The sequence below is a fragment of the Sordaria macrospora genome, chromosome 5, assembly GCF_033870435.1.
Source record: "Sordaria macrospora chromosome 5, complete sequence".
Taxonomy (NCBI): Eukaryota; Fungi; Ascomycota; class Sordariomycetes; order Sordariales; family Sordariaceae; genus Sordaria; species Sordaria macrospora.
The window spans coordinates 162,764-181,387 of NC_089375.1; the positions used below are offsets into that span (position 1 = coordinate 162,764).

The 18,624-nt window shown below is 47.4% G+C and overlaps 5 protein-coding genes across 5 annotated transcripts; 3 read left to right on the forward strand and 2 right to left on the reverse strand.

Moving 5' to 3' along the window:
* The first annotated feature begins 783 nt into the window (after nt 1-783).
* On the forward strand, nt 784-2,680 carry SMAC4_09122 (uncharacterized protein). The gene is made up of 2 exons (XM_003343945.3): nt 784-1,245; nt 1,346-2,680. Exons 1-2 carry the CDS (start codon nt 834-836, stop codon nt 2,338-2,340), a joined length of 1,407 nt encoding a protein of 468 aa, XP_003343993.3. The 5' UTR covers nt 784-833; the 3' UTR covers nt 2,341-2,680.
* Nucleotides 2,681-3,211: 531 nt separating this feature from the next.
* Nucleotides 3,212-4,613, forward strand: SMAC4_09123 (uncharacterized protein). Its single transcript, XM_003343946.3, has 3 exons — nt 3,212-3,450; nt 3,522-4,302; nt 4,361-4,613. The coding sequence occupies exons 1-3, from the start codon at nt 3,253-3,255 to the stop codon at nt 4,516-4,518; spliced, it is 1,137 nt and encodes a 378-aa protein (XP_003343994.3). The 5' UTR covers nt 3,212-3,252; the 3' UTR covers nt 4,519-4,613.
* Nucleotides 4,614-5,522: 909 nt separating this feature from the next.
* On the forward strand, nt 5,523-7,766 carry SMAC4_09124 (uncharacterized protein). The gene is made up of 2 exons (XM_066090895.1): nt 5,523-7,422; nt 7,516-7,766. The coding sequence occupies exon 1, from the start codon at nt 5,703-5,705 to the stop codon at nt 7,368-7,370; it is 1,668 nt and encodes a 555-aa protein (XP_065947031.1). The 5' UTR covers nt 5,523-5,702; the 3' UTR covers nt 7,371-7,422; nt 7,516-7,766.
* A 2,187-nt stretch (nt 7,767-9,953) lies between these two features.
* Nucleotides 9,954-10,526, reverse strand: SMAC4_13737 (uncharacterized protein; the record flags this gene model as incomplete). The annotated part of the gene is made up of 1 exon (XM_066091580.1): nt 9,954-10,526. The coding sequence occupies one exon, from the start codon at nt 10,524-10,526 to the stop codon at nt 9,954-9,956; it is 573 nt and encodes a 190-aa protein (XP_065947032.1).
* A 6,563-nt stretch (nt 10,527-17,089) lies between these two features.
* On the reverse strand, nt 17,090-18,439 carry SMAC4_13738 (uncharacterized protein; the record flags this gene model as incomplete). Its single annotated transcript, XM_066091581.1, has 1 exon — nt 17,090-18,439. The coding sequence occupies one exon, from the start codon at nt 18,437-18,439 to the stop codon at nt 17,090-17,092; it is 1,350 nt and encodes a 449-aa protein (XP_065947033.1).
* Nucleotides 18,440-18,624: the final 185 nt, after the last annotated feature.

The window sequence follows — 18,624 nt, forward strand, 5'->3', positions numbered from 1 at the left end:
TTGAGCACAATGTATGTGCAGGCTGATGGCTGCTGACATGTTTTTGTATAGGACGGGACTGTCCGACTCTAGCCATATGTAGGATGTTCCTGAAGGTAGACTACTCTCACGTAGCGTGAAAAGAGTTTCATCACCTTGTAGGCCAAGATCCAGGCCTTTCAGTTCGCCAAGCTGGATAATCTGGACAAGGGGGTACGCAAAAGCGGCTCGGACTCGGGACACCTGATCTCGCATCTGTCCGACACCAGGATATAGTGATGAAATATTGGAACTGTAACCTGGTGGAGGCTAGTTATGAAAGGAACCTTCCTTAATGAGACGCATTGAACATCGATATCCTACCACGCTCGAACCCCTATCCAAAATTTGGCTGCGTAGTGATCGCGAGGAGAGGCGAGTCCAACTCTGCCATCAACGGTAGCAAGCTGCGATTTTCCCCATCCCAACAACATCATGTGTTTCCATCACATTGTTGCAACCTCATTCCATGCAGTCAGAAAGTCGGAATCACAATGCCCCACGTGCGTGCCTGAGCGGACGTCAACTCTCCAGAATCCCTCCGTCGTTGTCGAAATGGAGGGTTAGACCATTATTAGCCCGAAGGCACCCAGAAGCACCAAAAAAGGGTAGTTCTTGGCTTCGCCACTTAACAACCGACTAACAGTGGGTGCCAAGAGAAATTTTTTCGGGGGAGAGTTTAGGATCCAGCTTGGTGCAGGTGGAAAACGCAATCAAAGACATTTGGGGCGTCTGAGGTCCGAGTTTGTTGTCAACTCTTTGCCGCCGTTCTCTTCGTGTTCTCTTTCTTCTTAACCATCGTGTCTCGAACGGCAATGCTCTCCTACTCTTGCCGTCACGCAATGGCGGCACTCATTGTTTTGTTATCGTCGTTTGCACCATTCGTCGCCGGTCAGTTCCAGATCGCTCCCACCGGTGCTTTTGCTGGCCTAGGTCTCGCTGCCACATGCGAATCTGTCCTGTACCAGAGCATCAACTGTGATGCGTATGTCCTGAATCTCGGCCAAAAGGTTTACCACGGTTCGCCGGGAAACAAGACCTTTACAGACACCATCTGTTCTACGACATGCTGGACCGGTCTCCAAACGGCGCGGAGAAGAATTGTAGGCGCCTGTGCCCAAACGCCAGACCTGTTTCCTGGATACCCCGTCCTCGCCATGATCGATCCTGTTGTCTCTGGCTGGAACGAGACTTGCCTCAAGGACTCTGATGGAGGCTACTGCAATGGTGAGTGACCCTATCCAGATGAGAATCCTTCACCGTTCTCGTTTTTTTTTTTTCCCCTAATCAGCAACTGAGCTTCGCTAACACGCAGTGAAATGAACAGCCAAGATCGAGACGTTTCCAGAGGTCGAGAAGATTGAGGACATGCCGCAAGCACAGCTTTGTTCCTTCTGCCTGGGGGCGAAACTCCGGCTCATGCAGTCGTCGCCCTACTCGGCATACGATGAGCTACATGCTGAGAGGCTCGAGTATATCAACAAGCGTTGCGGAGCAGGAACAGGCGGCAGCACGAGCCCTCTACCTCCCGCAATCCAACCAAACGGAACCACATCGGACACCTGCGTCTCGGGGAACAAGTACACAGTGAAGAATGGCGACACATGCAACAGCGTTGCACAGACAAATGCTGTGTCCTCATCCACCCTCTACTATATTAATCCTGAGCTCTTGAACTGCAGTGCTCCTGACGTTGGCCTGGAACTCTGTCTGCCTGACAGGTGCGAGACCACATACATGGTTAAGGAGGCTGATGACTGCGTGACGATCGCCATCCGGGCCGAAGGCAGCGCCGCCTCTTCGTGGCAGGATCTCGTGGCATGGAACGCGGGACTGGACGACCGGTGTAGCAACATCTGGTCCCCGTCCAGCAGCCCTCGCTACTGGGGTAACGTGATCTGCATCAGCGCCCCGGGCGGACTCCCCTCCAGTCCGGGAACGGAGCCCAGCAACGGAAATGGCAACGGTACCGGTAACGGCAACATTGGCGGTCCGGGTGGCTCGGGCGACGGGTATGCTGACTTCCCCGTTCCTGTGCCCACGGGAGGAACCATTGCACAGGGAACAACGACGCTGTGTGGAGCTTGGGTGCAGGCACAGAGTGATTCCACTTGCTCTTCGCTGATTGTCGGGACTGCTGTGCCTATTAGTCTTTGGTTGCTGGCTAATCCATCGCTGCGAGAACCGGTGAACTGTTCCAAGCGGTTGCGCGTAGGGTCATGGTATTGTCTACACCCTGTTAAGGGATTTGACAAAGTGCCGTCTTCTACCTCCACAACAGTGGGCGCTTCTTCGACCTCAACAGCTAGCGCTAGACCTTGAAACACTTCAGCCCGTGCTTATCACTCAAGGCCACGACTGTATGGTCACTAAGACCCCAGATAATTGTTGTTAGACAGAATGCAAAGTTGTCTGAGCTGTAGGATCCTGATTTACGGGACCCGGCGGCTTCAGCCTGTCCCTAGAGCTGCACATTGCCCGTACTGGTGAAATAGTCCTCATGAGCTCCCATGTCGCAAGCAGCGTAACCGTGTCGCCCAGAATAGCCACGACGCGAATGCAAGTGTGACGGTGAAGAGGCTGTATAAGCTGCTGTTCAGACACATGACCAGAAACTCGACATCCATGATCTAAGACAGAGTTGCAGTGGCAACATTGATCTCCCGCGTCCTTCAAAGAATCATTTCGTAAGAGGAACAAGTTGTCTGCCTGGTTCCTTACAGACTGCAAGCCCTTGGCTCCGCGTGAGAAGCCTCGGCCCATGGTAGCGATGACCGTAAGGTCCGCAATGTTACCTTGAGGGAGTAGTAGGATTGCTGCAGCTCTTTGACGTTACCCCTTACCGAACGCAGGAACGTGAGCCGCGCCACGTTCCATTCGGAAACATATGATGGTGCCGTATATGCAAAGATGCTGACATCCCAAAATGAGAGTTCCCGACTTTTGTCCTCATGATGCCTATCTGCCCCACGCGTTGGTGAGTGAAGACAAGTAACGGTCGCTGTAGGATGGGGAGTATTGGTGCCAATTTCCCGTGTTAATGGAGCAGACAGCTTGGCTCTCGAAAACCAACTGAAATGAGGTAGGCATTCCAGTTGAATGGAAAGTAGGTGCCAGATCTAGCAGAATTCTTGGGACCACACTGCGTTTATAAAATGTCTCCCGCCAGCATTCATGCCACTTTGGTTGCGTTCAGCAAATCAGCCGTTTTTGTGATATTCTTTTTGGTTCATCATGAAGTCGTTACAGCTCGTCTTCGCTGCCATCTTCCTCAGTCACGGGGTGTGGTCGCAGTTCACCGTACCGCCCGACACAACAGCTGATCCCAATACAATCAAGACGTGCACGTGGTGGCACGTGGCAGGGAGTAGCGACTCCTGCGCCAGTATTGCTTCCGCCTACGGGATCACGAGCGAGCAGTTCGCAAGATGGGTAAGTTCATGCTGCTGGAGATGCTGAATGGAAAGTCAGACCCTTCAAGGTTGTGATTGCACATGTCGCAGGACGTGACTGACTCTCCGAAGAACCCGTCCGTTGCAACGGCCTGCAAGCTCACTGTGGGCAACTCGTACTGCATCGAAAACAACTTTGGTCAGGATGACCCGCCAACGCCGTCTACATCGTCGTCCACGCTGATTGGCACTACCACGACATCCACCACAGCCTCTACCACAACTGGCAACGGCATCTCCACGCCCACGCCTATCCAGGAGGGCATGGTGAGTAACTGTAACAAGTTCCATTTTGTTGAGCCAAACCAGGGATGCACCACGATCGGGTCCACCTACGGCGTTTCGCTCGCGCAGTTGGTAGCCTGGAATCCCGCCATTGGCTCCCAATGCACGGGGCTTTGGGCGAATACATATCTCTGTGTTGGTGTCGTCGGATCGAGCACCACCTTGACGACGACAACAACGAAGGCGACCACTACAACGAGCAGTGGGAACGGCATTACGACCCCGACGCCGACGCAGGCTGGCATGGTGGGCAACTGCGACCGCTTCCACCTTGTCAAGTCTGGAGACCAATGTGGCACCATCGCGTCGACGTACGGCATCACGCTGGCCAACTTTTATAGCTGGAACCCAGCCGTGGGGACCAGCTGCCAGTCGCTATGGCTCGACACGTATGTGTGTGTGCGGACGATTGGGTTCGTGCCGCCCAAGTCAACGACAACGACGACAACCACCAAGAAGACGACTTCGACAACTACCGCGGGAGGAGTTGCAACGCCGACTCCGACCCAGCCAGGAATGGTCAGTGGCTGCAAGAAGTTCCACAAGGGTGAGTCTGTCTCTTTTTGTGTCCGTGATCATGTCGATTGGCCGTTGTTGCTGACCAGGGGGTGGGAACGTGTCAACAGTCGCCTCGGGAGATCAGTGCGGCACCATCGCAACGCGGTATAGCATCTCGCTGGCCAACTTTTACAGCTGGAATCCGGCCGTGGGAAGCAATTGTCAAACCCTCTGGTTGGATTACTATGTCTGCGTTGGTCGTTAGTCGGTGGTACGACAGCTGTCTCCTCTCTGTATCTTTACTCACCTTGGCCCCGTTGTCTGATGGCCTGGTTTTTCATGGGATTGGGAGCAGTGGTTGTCGTAGACGAGTAGAAATTCACCAGCTCAATTGAAACGACGTGCCATATGGGTTACGTGTGACTATACAGGCCACGGTGCGTGTGTATGTATGCGCGCTTGTCTTGGGCTTCTTGTTGTCTGGGCCTGATGGCACCACGTTCAAGTGGTGGGAGGGTCGGCAACCGGCCGGCAAGGGAAACGTCATGTAAGGTCCCCATGGGGTCAACCCCGAGTTTTGACGGGAAGTGATATCAAGCAAGGACATCAAGGAGGATGCGAGCTACAAGCAGGGTTCTTTTCGTGGTCAAGGAGTCTGGATCGAAAGGGTTGAGGGGAGGGAGAACCCAAGAAAGTAGGGCAGGTCAAAAAAAAACCCAAATCCAAAGAGCACAATGCACCTTCCCAAGCGCAACAACGTAGCGCATGTCGAATGCCGATGTAAGATGAGAAGTGGAAGGAGTGCCTGAGAACTGGAAGGAAGCATGGACGAAAATCGGGCAGCGGGTGGAAAGAGGAAGAGCCGAAGAGGGTAGTTGAAAGTGGGGCTGTATCTTATGTAGTTACAGGTGATAAGTACAGGCGGGTGGTGTCGCATCCGTACAGCGAAAGGGGGGGTAGAAGTTGCCGTCAATTAATGGTAAAATGACCGTTGAAGATTTCAGACGTTTCCAAGCGGGGAGTTAATCCAAGTCCTGTATAGAAATTTCAAAACGTTAGTACGGGCCAACGATAAAACCCCGCCAAACGCCCGAAAAAACAAACATCCGACACAGGCATATGTGACGGCCTGGTCATCCGTCGCAACTATATAAGACCACTTGAGCGACCGAATTGCCAGCTTCGGTTACTTGTACCCTTTTGCGGGGACACGGGCTGGTTAGTGCAGTGGTCTGCCACCGCCGTGACAGGACCCCGCCTTCAGTAGGAGCTATCTAACTCCTTGCAAGTTCGGCAGGGTTTCTGTTAGCTACGGCCCGGATATCCGGCTTCAGGTATATAAGTGCCGTGTAAGCCACTCCTCGTCCCCCTTACCTCTTAAGGTTCTCACCCACCCATCCAATTCCCGTACATCACTTCAACAAAGTTAAATCATTGCCGCCGGCCATCATGGTTTCCTTTTTTGACGCATCCCGCCACTACTCAAAACACGGCGACTTGGAGTCAATTGAAGCCATGTTGCGAATCTGGAGGAACGAGACCGAGTCTGATGCCAATGCCGACATGGGCATGCCCGATCTGCAGGGCGCCATGGCCGACGTCTTTTGCCGGGCTGTCTGCCGTGGACAAGAAGCCGCCGTGCGGATGATGCTTGACGCCGGTGTTGATCCGACTCTTCGTCAAGCTTGTGATCCAGGCTACTCCCCTCTCCAAGTTGCCGCTGAGTATGGCCAGCGCGACATTGCTCGCCTCCTGTGGAATGTGGTTGGTCCCCAAGGCCGATTCCACTACCCTAGCCGGAGACAACCGTCTGAAGCCATGCCGAGCTGTCTCGTTGTTGCTGCCTATAACGGACACGCAGATCTGGTCGCCGACTTCCTCAACCTCTACGACGGCTGGTCCAGTCTTGAGAGACAAACAAGCCTTTTTGAAGCGGCTGCCATGTGGCACGACGACGTGGTTGCCTTATTGCTAGCCAAGTTCCACTATCAAAGTGACGACATCCAATATGCCCTAGAGTCCGCAATCGCCATCAACGGCCGCGACTACGCAAATGGGATACCCGTGCAGAGTCGTAACGGAGAACCTCTCAACCAGGACGACCAGATCTGCGTTGTGCGTCGACTCCTCAATGCCGGCGCAGACATCAACCGGGCGTTCAAAGATCGGAAAGCCTTGCCCATCCACGAATCCTTCACCCAGATCGAGCTTTTGAAGTTGTTACTCGGAAGGGGTGCAGATCCCAACGAAAAGGACGGCCATGGCCAAACGGTGCTACATAGAGTTGCCGCAAACTTCAATTCTAGCCCCCGAAGCAGACAGAATCGGGACTACCTAGAGGCCCTCCAGACCCTTCTCCAATATGGCGCATTGCCCGACGCCCCTGACAACGAAAATGTCACGCCTCTTCACCTGCTTGCGGACACCGGGACACCTAACGTGCTTCGCTTATGCCTGGAATACTGCGTGAATGTCTCCAGCGCCGTACGCCTGCTCAACCAGTTCGGGGAGTCACTGTTACACTACGCTGCCGCCGCCGGAAACGGAGAGACTGTTGAGTATCTGCTCGACCAAGGTCTAGATGCCGACCAAGCGAATGCCAACAAGTGGACGCCCTTGCTCTGTGTGCTGACTCCCGCCAAAAGCTACAACAAAGGACAGACAGCTGCGCGGCTCGCGGTAGCCCGTCTCTTGCTCGAGCGTGGTGCCAGCGCCCAGGTGGTGACGGACGAAGGATGGACTCCGTTGCATGCTCTCGCTACCGTCCGAGACGTTGACGCCACTGAAGAAGAGAGGACCGGGGTAGGAGCGTTCGCGGAGGAATTGATTGAAAGAGGCACGCCCGTCGACGCAGAAGCAAGTGTGCTTCGATACTGCTCTCCTATCTTCACATCGTTTCTGTTAGGTGCCTGGGGGCATCGGATGGCTGAGGTTATTCCCCAGTTGACCAGGTGTGCCGAGGATCGTCATATGCAGGTGTACGAGGACTGGGAACTGACACCGCTTCAATGGGCCGGCCGTACCGGCGCGATTGATATTTTTGATGTGCTTATGAGGCACTTTGCGTCGACAGAACAAGCTGAGCCCAGGCCTGATGAAGGTGGCGTACGTAGGTAGGTCTTGTAAGGGCCGAGGAACATAGAGTTCGGTAAGATTACTGCCATGAGAGGTAGGTCTAGGATCCCCGAGGGACAGAATGGGACGAAGGATACTGGGCGAGCACATACATAAATACGCCGGCTAATTATGAAATCGGTACCAGCAGCAGCAGTTGGTCCACCAGCAGGTCCAATACTCCTTTAAAGGGTTGAAATTTGTTAAGATTTCGACTGTTAATTGCCATTCTAATTCCTTTGTCGATTTGACTCTCGTTGTAGTTATAACCACTCGAGGGCGTTGTCGGTGTATATCAGTATTCAAAAGTACCCACGATGCCAACTCTCGTATAATCGTTGATAGGCTCTCAAATTCCCTTTTGAAAAAAATTATCGTTGTTGTAAAATTTAAGAACGCTTTTGTTGTTGTTGTTGTTGTTATATTTAACGTCTACTTCCGCCTCCCGTAGGGCATGAGACGTGCCACATCGGTGAGTCTAGCGTACAAAATTATGAGCAGTGCCCTAACTGTCCACCGAGACCATTAACCCGAGGGCAACCCGAGGCCTATTGCCAATGTAAATCATGTGTTGCCAAAATTTAAGAACGCATTGGTGTATAACAGTCTACTAGTTTCCACTAGGGTTTTTTTTGAATAGAATAAAAAAATATAATACTTTGGGTATAGATATGGTCTCTAGAGCGAGTAACATTTGTATAAATATATAAATTGCATTCGATAATAATAATTTGTGAGGAAGGTGATGTATGTAAATAGATGCCGTTTCCCAGATGTTACCCACATCGACCAAGCGGTTGAGTAACCCTAACCCTAGAGCTGGCTGAGCCAGCTCTAGGGTTAGGGTTCTGACCGCCATATCTAGAAACATAGCTCCCCACAATCACTATCCGCTACATTTCCGCACCTCTCGACGGATTGATTACTTTAGGTTAAACCGCTTGGTCGATATGGGTAGTCTGCTTTCACTGTGGCACGTGACTAACACTAATGTCCGCTGGATTTGGTAGGATTTTGCGTGGTTGTTGCTTTTGTCGCTGAAATTGCAGTGGGTGGGATCCATGCGAGGGGTTGGGCAACAGGAGAGGAGGGTTGCAAGTGTTGGGAGGGAGAGAGGGGGTGAGTGCTGTATGGACAGGGTTTACGATGTTGAGGGTGCCAATGTTGGTGATGGTGCTGGGGACTGAGGCGAGACTGTTGCCGATGCTGTTGTCGCGCTGGGTCTGGACAGGAATAGGAGCTGTCACGGCTGCGGCGATAGTTCCATCGTAGTTGTTGTTTTTGAGGTACTCTGGTGAGAAGTTGAATGTATCAGCTTATTGTGCTCACTTGTTCTTGGATTTATGAAGTAGATCAAAGGAGGAAAATAGATAGAATAGCTGAGATTACCTACGTGGCGGTGGGGTAGTGAGCGCTGCTGCCTGATTGTTCGTCAAGGATAGGGGGGGTTCGATCTGAGTGTCCTCCTTTTGGTATTGTGAGTATCGAAGTACGATATCGCCATTGTTGTCGTCCTTCCCGTGTATGGCTAATCTACATTGTTCACAATTCATCGGGTCCTTCCGATGGACGTAGTCATTGATCTTGTAGCAGTTCTCCCATTTTACATTGATATAATTCGTGATAGGCCTAATGTGTTTGATTCCTCTGCGTTGATCAGCTAGGTTTTGTGATACTGGGCATGATAATTATGGCACTGGCGGTCAGGCCCGGCAGAATTTACGCACCTTATTTTAAAGCGCACCGTATTTCACTATATTTCCAAGGTGAAGGGTTTGACTTACAGCTTCCGAGTTGCAAAAACCCACTGAAGAGCTCATCAACAATCTCCAAAACATAGAAGGCGACAGTTGATGATGAAGGAGACTTTATCGAATTCGCAGAAGAAAACTTCACGCCATACTACCGGCCGTTGATACCTTGGGTCAACAAACTACGGAAAGAAGTATTTTCGAACGGTGGGAGGTGGAAAAAAGAAAACGAGGAATTGTATGATCGGATGAGAGGGATTCTTGGGGAAGCCCAAAATGATCCAAAGATATAACGCAGAGATAGCTTCGCAAATTAGTGTAATTAGTAGAGAGAATTACATAAGTGATCTGCGCGCACGGCTTCCAGCTCCTCCCTATCCCAGTTATGTTTTGGTGCCAAGGCCGGTGGGAGGAGGCCGAGAAGCTGGATCGTTCTAATTGAAGATTGTTCTAACTGAGGATCGTTCTGGCTCAGGATCGTTGTAACATTGGATCATGATTGTGAACCTAAGGAGAGAGAGTCCCATCCGTTATGGAATCTCACCCATTCCCTTCAGCACAAGTTCCGCCCGATCACAATCCTCATACCCACTCCGGTTTTAAGAAATGAGTCGTCTTTTTGTGAGCCACTATGTTAACCTTTCCTACTGCAGATACTCGATTCTTCATACTGAAGTCCTTTGTTGTTGTTGTTGTTGTTGTTGTTGTTATTTTTAACGTCTACTTCCGCCTCCCGTAGGGCATGAGACGTGCCACATCGGTGAGTCTAGCGTACAAATTATGAGCAGTGCCCTAACTGTCCACCAAAACCATTAATCCGAGGGCAACCCGAGGCCTATTGCCAGTGTAAATCACGTGTTGCCCATAGCGTAAACGCGGCCCAACACTTCCAGTCTAATCGCCCAATGAGCGAGCCGCCAGTGCATGGCGAGACCTGTATAACAAAGGAAAAGACATAAGACGCTATTTCTGCGAATGTAACGGGTCCTTTACCTGTTGGGGCGGTGGTGTCTGGGGTAGACAGGGTTGGGGATGCAGAGCTTTTCTGCAGGGCGGCGGTGATGGTCCGTGCGAGGCTGTCAGCTTCACGTGCGTGAGCGGGCGAGACGGCGGAGAGACGGGGGAGTTCGGTGTCGAGGAAGGCGGCGAAGGAGTGGTAGACCTCCGTTTTGGCGAGAGCTTCAGAGATGAGGGTCTCAGCCAAGGACTTAATGGGGCCGGAAGCAGCAGGGGAGGTGGTGGTTGCGTGGGCGGGACGGACTTCCTCGTCCGCAGTCCGGGCTCTCTTGGCCGACTGCGCCGTCGTGGAGGGCGGGGGCGGGACGCAAAAGATGTCCGGCAAAGGAGTAACCGGTATTATAGCCGGCGGCGGTGGTTTGGGGGCCCCAGAGGGCGAAGGCGTAGACATTTCGTCGCTGCGGTTGTTGAGATATCGACCGTAAAAACGGCGATTTGGGTGGTGTTAAGAATTCTGCGGGCAACCAAGCGTTAAGACTAACACTTGGCGCCAAGACTTTTGGTTGTAGGAGGAAGATGATACTGAAGTCCTTCAACAACGAGAACTTAGAAAAGGCCATGGAGGACGTAAGTCAAACATTCCATCTGCCCCAGGTCTTGTCTTGTGTAGTGTTTCCGTAGCGCCGCTCATGTTTATCGCCGTAACATCCTGCGTGCCCCCCGAAGCGGTCGTAAGCTGCACTTCTGGTACCGTCGGCGTACGGTCAATGCCAGTGCAAGATCTTTTGCGATTGCCACTCTTCACGGAACGACACCCAGAAACTGTACAGCCCTGAGCGGACGATGAGGAGAGTGGATACGTAGCTATAGGTGGACCATAGCATTGCTACTGACTACAAGCACCCAAACGGCCACCATGAGCACAAATAGCCTTATCTCTCCCACCACATCGTGCCCAAAATGATAGAAGCAGAGGTTTCGCTTCTATATGTAGAGACTCTTCCCGTTCCCATGAGAGTGTTGGTTGTTCATGGCTACAACCGGTAATAACCCGTTCGACCAATAAAACGACTCTTTGAAGGTCATCTTCAACTATGTCGCCGTCGAATCTCCACGCAAATATTCTGCGTGGTTTTCGACTACCGAGTTTGCATTCGCTAATGGGGTATGAGTGTAGTCGGTTGTCAATCCAAGCAAGATCGTTAAGCCGGAGAAGTAATTGTGCAGATGTGATAGGAAGCCGTAAGTAGTTACGGGCTACAACGACCTCATGAGGTCGTTGTGGCCCGTGCGCGGAGGGGATGGAGGAGCAAATGTTGTTCTAACGAGAGTTCGAGGAACTTGAGGAATTCGAGACCGGTCTGTTCATAATAACAGTATTCCAATATTCACTAAATGGACAAGGCATTGAAAAATAATCTTTAAGTACTATATATTATTTCTCCAATTCAAAGACTTATATAATCGTTAGGATATTAAAAACTCAACTTCCATTACCTCTTCTTATACGTCTTTATTCCACCCGTGCCCCATTTCCAACAGCCTGGCCTAGGTCTTAGCGTACAGATCTTCCCGAGTAACTGTTTTTCATTACTTTCTCCTCTAGCCTAAAAAATGTAATACCCTGAAATAAATCCCAATGAAGCAATCTAGTAATCGGTGTTGATCAAGCAAATCTCTCCAGTCTCAGAGTTATAGGTCGGTTTAAAGAGGAATATTGTTCTGTAGTTCTTTTACTGCTTCCTCGATTGGGTTTTGTTACGGCGCTCCAGTTACTCTTCGCCTTCCAATTATCGTCTTTCTTATTAATAGTCTTTAGCTGCTCGTTATCTTGAGCGTCTGTTTCCGACTCAGCTGGAACTAGCGTTAGGGTTTCTATATACATCTTTTTTAAGTTGTTCTACTTCTTTCCTAGGTTAGTTAATCTAGTTTCGACGCCGTTCTTAAACTCGATATATCCTCTAAAGCTCCTCTTCAGAGCCGGAACTAGCGTTACGGCTTCTATGTACATTTTTTTTAAGTTGTTCTACTTCTTTTTCCAGCGTGCTCAATCTACTTTCGACGCCGTTCTTAAACTCGATATCTGCGGTAGAGCTCCTCGTCATACAGTCGGAATTTGTATTTGTTACCGCTGGAGTTTGTGATGGTTTTGTCGGTCGCGTAATACTGGACTTATTATAATAATTTTTAATATCATCCTCCCCATTGTGTTTACCTTTGTATTGATACCATACACTCTTTGTTGTTAGTATGTGATTACCGTTTTCATTATTTATAAAAAAAATCCATTGGCTCGGAGTGCGTAAGGATTGTTTTCGGTTATGTTGTGTTTGCAAATGTTGTGTCATATCCTGTGCTATAAAACAAATTTCTGCTTTGTCCTTTTCAATTGGTTTTAGGACGTTTATTTGGACTGTTTCAGTATCGCCAACTTCGTCCCTAGTTAGGCCGCAGTGATTAAGAGGAACCGCATATGCTTGGAGATTCTTTTCTTCGGTCTGTATAGTAATAACAACCAGATGACTTGACGGTGGCCGTGTTATAATTCGAGCCCATGTTAATCTCTTAGTCTCAGGGTGCTTTACATATATATATAAACCATCCTCCTTTTCTTTGCGTTTATATTCTTCAGCGCCTTGGTTATTTATCTTTGCGAATCCTGTCCATACTGTTGCTTTGTATACCTTTAGCGGTTTGTTTGGCGGCTCCTCATAGGTTTCGTTAGGTTTTGTTGCGGCTCTGGCCATGTTATCTTGAGCGTCTATCATTAGTAAATCTTCCTCAGATTCCGCTTCGTTCGTAACAATTGCTTTTTGCTTTTCGTTTTCTTTTTCTTTTTCTTGATCCCGTTTCTGTTGGTCTACCTCCTCTTCAATCTTTTCTCCCTCTTTATATTGTTGTTCCTCTTGTTGGTTTGGTGGATCATCGCCTCCAGCTATTTCAATATCGCTATCCTCATTTTCCTCCGGTTCCGAATTCTTGTAACCATTGGCGACCTCGTGATGTTGAACACAGTACCAATAGTTATCAGCTATGTCAATTTCGCCATTAAAGTTTTCCCCCTTTCTATGCTTCCTTGAACAAGGCTGTCCGTTCAGGGTTATAGCTTGGCATCTTTCCTTTCGAGACAAAACTGGCGAATTTTCAGTTTTTTTTTCTTGAAGGCCTCCAGGATTAGTCTGCTTCTTCTTCGACCTAGTTTTCATCGTTATGTTTGCGTTAGGATGTGATGACAAAATTCAATTTAATGTATGTTCCCTCGCCTACTATTTATATTTTTCTAGATCTAATATCAAAAAAATAAAATTTCCTTTTGGAAAATTAGCTTTTCAATATCTAAAATTTATTCTCGAAAACCGCTTCTATTTTCCTCAATCCTAAACTTTGTAATATCAAAAACTAAATTTGTTTCAATTATTTTGAACCTACTATCGTATTTACCATAACTACCTTCAATCTACTATCGTATCTACCATAAGTACCTTCAATCTACTACCGTATCTACCATAAGTATCTTCAATTTACTATTATACTATACTTTACATCTACTATCGATATGCGGCCACCCACACTATACAATGATACTAATACTTTCTCAAAATCGCAACCTCTTTGCAAATATATCTATAATGATCGTAAAGTAAGATCATTGAAAATCTATCATATTATAATTCAACAGTTAACAATTTTAAAGCAACGAAACTCGCAATATGTGGAAATAACAGTGACTGAATATAGAAGAAGAACGGTATTTACTATTTTACATTTAGTATTTTACAAAGGGCGGAACGAGAAACTAATTATAAGTAGTGTTTATATCCTCTCCAAACTTATACACTTATTCAAGACCAAAATAAAGCAATTGCAGGTCGTAAACCCATCAAGAAGGTTCGATTTCTTCTTCCTGAGAAAGATCTCATTATGGATTTTGAGAAGCTCCGTTTTTAAATAACCTAGAGTCTTTTTATATACCAGAAGTGGTAAATAATACATAGTACTGTCATTGTGTAGACCAATACCTATAATGGGATATATAGATCCCAATAAGCGTTGTGGCTAGTCCACTTAAGCAATTTAGCAGTATAGGGCTGGTACAGTTACAAATTGTCCTCAGGGCTTCGAGAGTAGATAATTACTAAAATAAATGATGTAATAGCCATACATAGTTCGCACTATTTCAGTACCAAAGGTAAATTACTATTATAATACTAGTCAGGCAAAAATACTTAAAAACGTGAGAATGGTGATATCTCTAGCGGTTAGCGCTTTGATTACTTTTTCAATCGAGCTTCTGTTTGTCTACCTCCTCTTCAATATTAAGATTTTTTGTCTACTAGTAAGTCTACTGGTAGAATAAGTCTACTGGTAGAATGGTCTAAATTTAGATTTCGTCTACTAGTAAGTCTACTGGTAGAATAAGTCTACTAGTAGAATGGTCTTAAGATTTCGTCTACTAGTAGAATGGTATAAATTTAGATCTCGTCTACTAGTAAGTCTACTGGTAGAATAAGTCTACTAGTAGAATGGTCTTAATTTAGATTTCGTCTACTAGTAAGTCTACTGGTAGAATAAGTCTACTAGTAGAATGGTCTTAATTTAGATTTCGTCTACTAGTAAGTCTACTGGTAGAATGGTCTAAATTTAGATTTCGTCTACTAGTAAGTCTACTGGTAGAATAAGTCTACTAGTAGAATGGTCTTAATTTAGATTTCGTCTACTAGTAGAATGTTCTAAATTAAGATCTCGTCTACTAGTCAGTCTACTGGTAGAATGGTCTTAATTTTGATTTCTTCTACTAGTAGAATGGTATAAATTTAGGTCTACTGGTAGAATAAGTCTACTGGTAGAATGGTCTTATTTTAGATTTCATCCTCTAGTAAAACTTCCACTTTTTTCTTTGACGTCTAGTAATATATATCTCTAGTTTCCTTCATTGCAAGTTGTTAAACGCGGTAGAAATCAACAAAATGCGCCCTCCGACTATTGGAAGTTATTATAAAAAAGCCCAACCGCTATATAAATATACGTACAAATACGAAATAGTAAGACGCCACAATATGTTTAATTTAACATATAATCAATTACAGGTTGAAGAACAACCTTTGGAAATTATCAAATTGAAACCGTGTATACTAAATCCTATATATTATGTTGTATTTCTCATTCTAAAGGTTACATTATTAATTATTGTTAGTATTCTAATCCTCCTCGTGTTCCTTCTTATGATGTTGCCGAAAGGATTAAGAAACATAACAATCTTATTGCGGCAAGGAAGCCTAAAAAAAAGGTCCAGTTTCCTCTTGAACAAAAAATTTAAAGAGCTCCGGATATAGTTTGATAGCTTAACAGAAGTTGTAAGTATATAAGCGTGTTATATTTGCAAGTAAAATACCTAATACGCTGGGTGTAGTAATAAAGACATAGAATCTTAATTTTGCTATATTTTCTCATGTTTCTGGATCCTAAAAAGACTGCATATGCTCTATATCGTAATGATTGATTAGTACTACCACTTTTATGACTAATAACTGTCACTCGCCCCTTAAATTTAACTTCTTGTCCCGTTTAGTATACTAGGTTACACTTATGCTAAAATTAGAAACGTTAGCGTGAGTACTTCGACAAAATTGAAAGACAACGAATAGGGCTAAAAGAAAAATTAAGTCTTTTTTTCTTTTACGTATTTTTATACATTAGGCCTAGATCGCCTCTTAAGGTAAGACCCATAAGTGGCAAAAATTAGGGATTCACAATGATACAAAATGAGAAGAGAGATATCTAAGACCGAATATATATATCTCTATACTGCTTTTCATTTTCTGCTATCACTTTCTTACTTCCTCCCCTAATATCTTTTGTTCACTTTATCAACAACCCGACATTATCTTCCAGCATGTCAATTATTTGCCAAGCTCGAGACTCTTATCAACGCCCTCTAGAGGGATTATATGTTACTCTTGACCTACTTAGATCGCCGTATACATCCTACTTCGGCTTCACCAACGCTAATGGTTATATTACGGAATGGCGTCATCTGGGCTCCGAAAATGACACCGATCTAGAACCCGAAGGTGACACCAATCTGGAGTCCGAAGGTGACGCAAAAAATATTTGGCGCATGGTTTATTTTGTGGATGCCTCCAAGTCCGATGACAATAGTTGTCCTATCAAAAATCCCTATGCAGGCTTTTCAATTTTGCCTATAGCCAATTACTCCGTTGAGATCGTTGTATATGGCGTGGTTTTAGGACGGTCGTCGTGCAGGTAAACGTAAGTATGCTCTTTCTTAAATAAATCAATCAGCAACAGCAGCACCAGCAGATTTATCTCCAACAGCAAGAACCGAGGGAGATCAGTTGGCAAAATTGGACTGATTTGGCTCTAGCGAACTATCTGGGTCTAAGGCAGGTCGTCGAAGATATCTTGGCCAAGGAGAAAATAGATGTTAATGTACAAGGTGGAGACTACGGCACGGCGCTCTACGCGGCCTCAGTAGAAGGCTACAAAGAGGTCGTCGGGATAGAGGGCATTGACTGAGGATATGCATATGTACCTGAGATTTAGTGCGGAGGTTATGAACAGATAACTCACGAATGTACCGACTCTCGTCAAACTGGTGGCTAGCTGTTAGGTCGCTATTCTGAGAATGGGAACGGGATGTAAAAGTTGCGAATATCCAAGGATCCCTTCTTATGCCGACAAAATATTTCGTCCCGGAGGATAGAGTCGATAAATAAACCTCCTTTAAATTATATAGATTGAATATAGCGCCGTTCCTAATGTGTAAGATACGTTTTTTGGATGGAAACAGAGAGAGTAAAACGTATATTCTATATGTATTTAAGTATTAAATACTTCGCCTGTGGGCATTAGACGTCAAAACCGGACACCATTTCTTGAATGACTTGGCTGTTTGTATGCCACTCCAATCGGCATTTTGGTTGAACTGGGCAAATAGGGAGGAGTTGGAAACCGTACACGCAAATCACTATATAATTCTCTCTACTAATTACACTAATTCGCGAAGCTATCTCTCCGTAATACCTCTGGATCCTCTCGGGCTTCCACAAGAATCCCCCTCATCCGATCATACAATCCCTCGTTCTCTTGTTTCCACCTCCCACCGTTCGGAAATACTTCTCTTCGTAGTTTGTTGACCCAAGGTATCAATGGCTGGTAGTATGGCGTGAAGTTTTCTTGTGCGGATTTGATGAAATCTCCTTCATCAGCCACTTGCCCCTTCTTCAAGTCTGCCAACATTACCGGGCGGATATAATTCCACTGCTCAAACTCTTGAACAACCATACCGTCGCTGTCGTTTGGCCCGTCGTAGTGAACGCAGATCCAGAACAGGACCCAAAAGAACGACTCGAGATCATGCATGAAGGAATGTTGTTCGCCCAGAAGGACCCCAATTGCCATGAACGCCCTGGTGCCGGTCATGCCCTTTGCTCCGGAGGCACTTTCTCGTTCCTTTCTAACAGCAAGGTCTAGGTCGATTAAGAACGAACGCCAGGAAGGGTTGCTGGGGTCCTCATTGATCATGAGGTTGTTGATGGAGATGTCTCTGTGAAGGAGGCCGGCCTTTCTCCATAGGGACTCGTGTCCGTCAATGCAGCCTTTCAACGCAGCCAGTAGGGCCGCTCGGGAGCTTGCTTTATAGATGGGTTGTCCATAATCGCGAAGAATGACTCGCCGATGTACCCGATTCGGCAGCGCATCACTGGTCGGAGATACCGTACAGGATCGCTTGCTGGAGGGTAAAGCGGCGTCGGTTTGGCTAGATGACCGTTTCTTGCCAGCTATGCTAGTACTGTGACCTTTCCGCGAGGCACTGGCCGTAACTGTCTTGGTCGGCGGCGTCGAGTCTTCCGGCCTGTAGTTCTTCGCCTTATTAACATATATTCCTCCTCGAACGTTGCTTCGGACATCGTCATCGGTTCCGCGCACCTGGACCGTCTCGTGGTGATAGTATCGGACTACGTTCACTACCCCTTTATCGGTCGCGTCTCGCAGCAGCTCCCCTTCCTCGTCGCGCTCAGGGTACTGCCAGGAATCCTTGATGACTAGCGGCGTCTGCGGGTCTCCCTCGGGATTGGCTTTCCAGCAGGTCGTTGCCCGGCCGGATATACAAGGTGCGCGTAGCATGACTTTATCAATGATAAGACGCTCTGTTGAGTCATTACTCTTGATCTGGACGAACCGCTTGTCATTCTCCTTTATAATCGATGGGTCGAACCCAAGCTCCTCCTCGCTCATCCAGAGAAACGCGAGGACCGTTGATACGAACTTTAAGCCCTCCGTGTTGATATTGAACTGTTCCGATGCGATTGCCCCGAGCCGATCAAACTCCCATATCCTCATAAATGATCCACAAATGGCAAATCCCAAGACGAAGCGTCGACTGTCCTGCGTGTCTTGAACGAACACTTCCCTCGCGTACCTCCCGAGATCGAGCCATGCCTTGGACGCTATATCGGCAGAAGGATTGCTCTTCAGCTCGCCCGGTACGAGGACATGCGACCAGCGCCATGGAGTATCCTTTCCAG